Source organism: Orycteropus afer, unplaced genomic scaffold (genome assembly GCF_000298275.1).
Source record: "Orycteropus afer afer isolate SDZICR_OR568_19922 unplaced genomic scaffold, OryAfe1.0 scaffold00079, whole genome shotgun sequence".
Taxonomy (NCBI): domain Eukaryota; kingdom Metazoa; phylum Chordata; class Mammalia; order Tubulidentata; family Orycteropodidae; genus Orycteropus; species Orycteropus afer.
This window is the reverse complement of record NW_006921666.1, coordinates 4,164,026-4,172,388: the sequence shown is the minus strand read 5'-3', so window position 1 is coordinate 4,172,388 and position 8,363 is coordinate 4,164,026. Positions and strand designations below refer to the sequence as shown.

At 43.0% G+C, this 8,363-nt stretch overlaps 1 protein-coding gene across 1 annotated transcript in view; it reads right to left on the bottom strand.

Annotated features, from left to right (window-relative positions):
* Positions 1–8,363, bottom strand: part of POMT2 (protein O-mannosyltransferase 2) — a 49,674-nt gene that overhangs the window by 37,689 nt on the left and 3,622 nt on the right. The window contains 1 exon segment of the mRNA XM_007941409.1: positions 3,864–3,948. Coding sequence (XP_007939600.1) covers positions 3,864–3,948 — 85 coding nt within the window.

The window sequence follows — 8,363 nt, the reverse complement described above, 5'->3', positions numbered from 1 at the left end:
CTTTAATTTAGTACAGTAAAACTAATTTAATATAAATATAAGGCATTGAAGAGGCAGGGCTATCCAAATACCTAGATGAACTAAAACTGACAGGGGCTAGCAGATGCATGCCCCTTCCCACCTGGGACCGTGGAGGACAAGCCTGCTTGTGCTGGTCATAAATGACCAGGCTTGGCTGGTCTGGTGGAGGGAAGAACAGCACAGGGGTCTGAGTCTCAGCACCCCACATACTAACTGTGTGCCTGTGGATGTAATATCTCTGAGCTCTAGGTGAGTAAACCTTCCCTGCAGGAGCTCTGAGGATTAGAGGTGATGCTATAGGAAAACACCTAGCACTGTGCCAGGTACTTAATAAGCTCCCAAAAGTCAGACCCTGACATTTCCTTTAATGTTAAAAGTAGCCCCGAGCTAATTTCCTAACTAAACAACTCATTCATATCAATAACAAAAAGATGAACAACCTATTAGAAAAACTGGCAAATTGAGAGAAAAAAAAGGTCAGTATAGGAGAAAATGTTCAACCTAACTCATAGACATGTAAATGAAACAGTGATATACCATTTTTATTCTCAAATTGGCACCATTTTTAAAGTATGCATGTCCCAGTGCTGGCAATGGTTGGGAAGCAAGCTCCCCATACACTGCTGGTGGGAGTATATATTGTCACAGAAGTTTTGCAGGAAAACTTGGCAATATCTAACACAATGTTAAAAGTGTGTATCTTTCGACTCTTTGGTTTGGCTGCTACGAATCTTTCTGATATACATGCACAACTACGCAACTATAAATGTACAAGGATGTTCACAACAATAGTTTCTGTTATAGCTAAAAACTGGAAATAACATAAGTTCCCACCAACTGAAGAAGAGTAAAACAATTTATGGTATATCTACAACTTATGACATATTTAAGTTACCATGAACTGCACTTACAACTGTCTTTTTTATGATTTGTGTATTTTTTTGTATGCCTGTATTAAAATATATCTGTAAGTTTATATGCAATGTTTCTAATCCCTAAAGACAAAGATTGGATTTATAAAGATACTGATGATAAAAGATAGCAATAATAAAAATTGAAAAAAAAAAAAAAAAAGAGGTATTCGACTTAGGTCAGAACTGACTTATTTCAGCGTCATTGGAACGGAACCCTGTTGTAAATCAGCGACAACTGTGCTGTACTGAACCGGTTGCCATCAAGTCGATTCCAACTCATGGAGACCCCACGTGTGTCACAACAGAATTGGGCTCCACAGGGTTTTCAGCAGCTGATATTTTTTTCAGAAGGAGATCACCAGGCCTTTCTTCCAAGGCATCTCTGGGTGGACTCAAAACCACCAACATTACAAGCTGAGCACTTAAACATTTGCGCTGCCCAGAGCAAACAGAAGGGAATGCATCTTTATGTGCTAATGTGGAAAAATGTTAAGATATATCACATTTAAAACATAAGTTGTTGAACGATTTTAGTCTGATTCCATTTGTGCTTATCAAAAGGATTATGTATATATATATATGTATATATACACACGTATGTGTGTACATGTAATGTTACTCATGTGCCCATATGTAAAAATATACAAACTTATATATGCATAAAAAATTCCCAGCAGGATATATTAGAAACCATTTAAAAAGGTGACTATGGTGAACTTTGGGGGACATGTGAAGAGACGGGGCTTTTGACCATTTATAGCCCCTGAGTTGATTTTCCTTTACTATGTGCAGGCATTTTTATTTTAAAGAAAAAAACAAAGTATCTACTTTTCTAGAGCCTCTGGGCACCTAGCTAGGGTTGGGAACCAGTGAGAAGTGGCAGTTAGTGGCCTCAGTGAGTGAGAAGTGGCAGTTAGTGGCCTCAGTGGCATGGGAGAACACTTCCCATGTGCCATCTGGAGGCGCTTTATGAGTCTCTCCTTGGCCTGGCCTCACAACATATGAAGCTACTTGCTCTCTCACGGGTTTCCCACTCGCTGTCACGCTTTTTCAGCCAGGCGGAGCAGAGCCACCAGGAGACAAATTAGGTGGCAGATGGACCACTCCCTGCCAGCAGCCTCACTCTCACTTCCTGTGAGAGGTCGGATGTGAGGAAGGACAGGCTCAAGTAAATTAAACAAACCAGTCATATTTTCTACGTGTCTACACTGTACTGAGCACTAGGGGACCCAAGAAAGAAGAAGCTGTCCCCAGCTGAAAGACTGGGCAGGGTCTCCCACAGATTCTCTCTTCTATCAGAGGTATGATTCCCAGGCTAGCCTAAGGCAGTTCACCCCACAGTTTTGTTGCTTAATTCTATGGTAATAAGAGATTGTCTGAGTTCTGGCGAGTTCACAGTGTGGTGTAATGGTTAAGAGAGCAGGCTCTAAATCAGTCAGAACCTTGATTCTGCTACTTAGTAGCTGTGTGCCCTCTGGCAGGTTACTTAACCTCTCTGTGCCCCATGGGGATACAACAGTGCATACTTCATAGGGTTGTTCTGAGGATTGTATGAGTTAATGCATCTGAAGTGACAGAATAGAGTAACTGCTCAATTGCTCCTATTCTTATTGTTGTAAAGGAGATAAGAAGAGCAAAACATGAGTATTCCTTTCCTAGGCTCAGAGCTAATTTAAAAATAGGCTCCCTGCCCCTCTCTACCCCGTTCACTCATAGGTCCCTTCTTCTCCCTGGTCCCCACCCCTTGTTTTCACGCTGACCTGTCACAGATCACCCATCCCTGCTCTACACCCACTGCCTTCATCCCCAAGTACTCCAAGCTCCCAGAGCACTTCCCTACTCCATCCCAGGAAAATCCCTGTCCCTCTTCTGCTCAAGATCTCAGCCTCCGGTTAGGAAGAAGGGACCAGATGATGCCAGGACTAACCCATTAGTCTTCTCATAGGTGTTTGTTTCTAAAAGATTAAAATAAATTCTGATTGATGGAATTTCTACCTATAAAACATACAAGAGCAGCTGCAATGTGTATCAAGGGGTAGGAAGAGGGAAAGGAGTTGAGCTCCCATGTGGATGGTCAGATCTCTAAGTTAGTTGTGCTTTATGCAATGTATTCCTTCTCTTCCTTTTTTTTTTTTTAACTGAGATATAATTCACCATTGTAAAGTATACGATTCAGTGGTTTTTAGTATATTCAGAGTTCCACAATCATCACCACTACCTAATTCCAGAATATTTTCATCACCCCATAAAACCCCCCATACCCATGAGCAGTTACTCCCCATTTCTCCCTTCCCCAGCCCCTGGCAACTGCTAATCCAATTCCTTTCTCTATGGATCTTCCTATTCTGGATAATCCATAGAAATGAAATCATACAAATGTGGTTTTTTGTGTCTAGCTTCTTCTGCTTAGCTCAGTATTTTCAAAGTTCATCCATGCTGTAGAATATATCAGTAATTCATTCCTTTTTCTGGCTCAGTACTATTTCACTGTATAATAAACCAAGGAGCCCTGATAGCACAGTGGTTAAACTGTTTGGCTGCTAACCGAGAGGTCCATGGGAGAAAGAAGAGGCAGTCTGCTTATGGAAAGGTTTACAGCCTTGGAAACCCTACGGGGCAGTTCTACTTTAGCCTGTAGGGTCACTATGAGTTGGAATCAACTTGACAGCAGTGGGTTTTAGGATTTTGTATAGATAAACTACATTTTATTTATCCATTCATTAGTTGATGTTTCTGTCTCCAGTTCTGAATCCTGATGTCCTTAAAAACATCAAAGATTTTCCACAAAAGTGGTTGGTTTGGAATATTTTGGAAATTACTTCTATAAGCTCGAGAACTAGATCCAAAGCCAATACTTGGCTCCAATCCAACTGGCAGGGTTTGAGGCAGCCTCACAGTTCAGAGAGCTGTGGTCATTACACTGCTCACCTTTCCCAGAGGTGGGTGCACATCAAAGAAAAAGGTGCGGTTGATATAGTAACTTCCCATTTTTCCGAAGTGAGTCTCATCCCAACTAAAGGAAAAACAGAGAAAGAAATGAGAATTTTGATTCATCATAAAATTCAAATAGCCTTAATTAAGCATGGTTAAAACTATAGTTAAAACCAAAGGCTCTAAGGGTCAAGCAATGAGAAAGTTTGGATTTAAAAAAAAAAAAAGCTTTTGACACAAGTGGTCTGCGGAAGCAAGTCATTGAGCTGCTCACTGATCTTTATTTAGAGAGCTAAGAAACATGAGCACATATTTACCCACCAGCTCCCGAATATAAGTGAAATCCATAGGTCTTCTGTATCTTGAGGTTCTATTTTAAAAGGGCAAAGAGCTTTCCTGTAATTTGGGCAAGTTTGTATCAAGACTTTTTTACAAGCCTGCGAACCTCTGACTCTGAGATGATGCTTGTTAGTAGAAACCATTCCTACAGAGCCAGGCTGTCAGCCCCAGGAAGACTCACAGGAGTCTGACTTTGTGATGATTATCTGGCTGACTCTGATCTCACTAAGCGTATGATAATTAACCAGCATATAAAAGTGGAGGGTTTTCTTACTAAACTGGGAACATATCTAAAACCTAACCTTGTTACGTAACTTACTTTGTAAGTAAATAAGCTAACAGGTTAGCTTTCAAACACAATGCAAAATCTTGTTCTTCCACACAATCTCATAAACCGTTACACACTTCTTGTCGTTAGTTGCTGTCATCAAGCTGATTTTGACTCATGGTGAACCCATGTGAGTAGAACTGCTCCACAGGGTTTTCACAGCTGTGACCTTTTGGAAGCAAGTATCTAGGCCTGGCTTCTGAAACATGCTGCATGGGTTTGAACTGCCAACCTTTTGGCTAGTTGAGCACTTAAGTGTTTGCACCATACATGAAGACTTCAATAAGGCCTGATTCCTGTTCTTCAGTCCCCTACAGCTCAGGAGATGCTTTCTGTGACTACCCATCTCCAGACCAGTTCCATAAACAGTCAGCACCCACCTACCACACAAGAGCAAAGCAGGCTTTCCCTAAAGTTGTGATATTCTTGCATTTACTTGGTAATTCCAACAGATGGACAAGAGAATGAACCTAGTTCTGCATCTGTTATACACACTGCTTGACCTCAGATGATAGGTAAGCACGGTGGCCTGGTGATGTCAAAGAGAAATAATATCGAAACAGTGTGACAAAACAGATTTACAGAAAGAAGAGAAAGGTCCAGCCCCAGCTCCACCACTTACTAACTGCATGACCTGGAAAAATTGTCCATTTTCCCTGGACTTCTTCTCTCATCTACACAATTAAGACAATAATAGTATCTGCCATGCTCCCCTCCCTAATCTGAGTTAGGGTTCAACTCAGATAACATATGTGTAAGAACTCTGTAGCCTACAAAGGACCACACACATTAGGCGTTATTTAAACTGTCCCAATACTTGTGGTTTGTTTTGAACTTTGCTTGGAAACATACTGATAAAGTGGCATGAGATTTTACTTTAAAACTTGGCCAAGTAAAACTAGTAGTAACAGTCCCATTTCCTCTTGGCTTTTATTGCTTGTTTGTGTTGGGAGAGACAGTCTTCCACAGGTCTCTCCTGCTCCCAGAAGTCTTGCTGGGTATGCCAAGAATCCAAGGCCCTGACCACTTTTACTGGGACCATTTCTCAGACTTATATTTGTAGCAAGCAACCTTGAGGGAAGAGGTAATGTCTCCCTCTGGGACCAAAAGCAGATTCCCCAAGTTCAATACTCCTCATCTGACATGTAACCCACCCCAGGTGCAGGCATCCACCTGGACCCCTGGTGTCATATGGGACTTTGGGAGCAAGGGAATTGATGCTAACACGCTGATGCTCAGCCTTTCACTAAGCCATTGGAAAAAAAAAATAAAAATAAGTTCTCTGTCTCTGACCCAGGAATCTCCTATCTTCTGCTAGGATCCATAGAACAGTAACAGGCTAACTTTAATTAGCTTGTGAATGTTGTTATTTGCCATTGAGTCACACCCGACTCATAGCAACCCCTCCTTGGGTTTCCGAGGCAGTATCACTACAGAAGCAGATTACCCAACCTTCCTTCCAAGGACTGGCTGGTGGGTTTGAACTGCCAGCCTTCTGGTTAGCAGTCAAGTGCCTTAGGCACTATACTACCAGCTTGTGAATACAGTAAAATAAAATCCCAGATCCTGACAGGTTTGATGACAAATATAGCATATTGAGGAGCTCTGGTGACACAGTGCCTAAGGTATTTGACTGCTAACCAGAAGGCTGACATTTCAAACCCACCAGCCACTCCTTGGAAGGAAGATTAGGCAATCTACTTCCCTAGCGATACTGCCTTGGAAACCCAAGGAGGAGTTACTATGAGTCAGATGGCAGTGAGTTTTTTTTTTTTATGGGATGTTAAGAGACATAGCTTTCTGTAACAGAAAAAACCAGGGCCCCCATGGACTGGGTTAGAGGATATAAGATTCCTTAGAATCCAGTAGGGAGTATTTTCACCCAAGTGGTGGGCAAGGGGACTAGTAAGACACTCTCACTGCACTATTAATGAGGCTGAGCAGAGAGGTAGGACTGAAGCAAGCCATCTACGCTGCCTTGGTGACGGCTCACTCTCCTCTGGGCAAAAGGCAATATTGCTGCTGAATGAAAGAGTCCCCAAAGCTTAAAATACAACGAGGCCCTTGCTATTCAATACAGAACTGAGGGTGAGATGCAAACACCGAAAGATCATCCGGGTAAGTGTCATGCAGCTGCCCACACAGCTCAAGTCAAAAGTGCTTTGCTTTCAACTCCAAAGATGAGCCAGGAACCTTGGGGAGCAGTGAGTTTCTGTTCATCGGGGAGAACAACTCAGAAAGAAAGGTTAATGCACCCCTTAAAACAATCAACCATATGTGATGGAAGAGCAGCATCTGCCTGGGGGTAAAGCTCAGGAGGCAGGAAGTAGGAAAGAAGGCCGAGTGGAAACAGGAAACACAGGGAGGAAGCAGGAAGAACTTCTGGGCATGGTGGGGTTTGCAATCAACCAATGTTACAAAATGGAATGGACATAAACTGTTGAATAGAAAACTAATTTGCTCAGCAAATTTTCACTTAAATCTCAATAAAAAGTTAAAAATAAGTAAAAGAAAATTTTTAAATAGGAAAAAAAAAAAGGGGTGAGAATGGTCACACACCTTGACTGTAATCAATGTCGCTGAATCCTAAGTGTAGAAATGTCTGAATTGGTGTAAGTTTTGCTGTGTGTATTCTCAACCACAACCAACCAGTAAGCTTTTTAAAAAGTGCTTTGCTTCCTGGCTTAGAGACACGCTCTCTCTTTGTCCCATGACCCCTCCTCCTCTACCACAACCCTGCTGCTTTAAAGAGGATTAGATTAATGATTAACCGGAGGGAACAAGGTCTCTGGATCCCCAGCTAGGACAGACACCCCCATCCGAGTGCTGAGGAACTCCCCAGAGAAAGACCCAAACTGTTGAGGCTCGGTAGGACACTAGTGCCCACATCTCTACTCTACCAGACCTGTAGGGGCAGAATTTGCTAGGTGCAGGGGTGACCTGGAAACAGCCAGGGAGCTGCAGCAGTGAGTGCTAGGGTGGAAGACAGCAGGCCTCCGAGCACACAGCACTCATCAAACCAAAAAACCAAACCTACTGTCAGGGAGTCAATTCTTACTCGTAGCAACCCCTATTGGGTTTCCAAGGTGATAAATCCTTACAGAAGTAGATTTCCCATCTTCCTTCTATGGAGCAGCTGATAGGTTTGAGCCGCCAACTTTCTGGTTAGCAGTCAAATGCCTTAAGCACTGAGCCACCAGAGCTCCTCACAGCATTGAAGAGACACCAGGAAACACAGTGGGGAGGAAGTGGTACCAAGACTAACAAGGGGCTGAGGAGAAAGAGCCTCTCCTGAGGCATGCCTACTAGATTCCAGGGTTCAAGTCCCCATAGAGGGTTCAACTGACAGTTTGAGTAAATTCCCAGTGGGAAACGGAAGCTAAGGAGATCTCAAGGGTAGAGGCCTGGGGCCACTTCAATGACAGAGTTGTGGTTGCTACTGTGGCATGGATAATTGGTATTGATTCCTTAAGTGTCAGAGAGGATTATCCCGCTCAGGGACTGCTGCTTGTAGAAAGATGATTCCTGTCCCTCCTGGGTGCTCTAGAAAAACAGTATTAAAATCCCAGGAAGAAAAAGGGAAATCATAGGATTTGAAGGCTGCTGGAGTACCGACAGAGGCCATGCCTCAGGATAAGAGCGCCATCTGCTGGACGCAGGAACCAAGTACACGGTTTTCAAAAAGGCAGCTTCTTGCTCTGTTTGCCATGGAGTCGGATCCACCCCTCCTTGGGTTTCCCAGGCGGTATCACTACGGAAGTAGATTGCCTAACTTTCCTTCCAAGGAGTGGCTTATGGGTTCGAACCGCCAGCCTTCTGGTTAGCAGTCA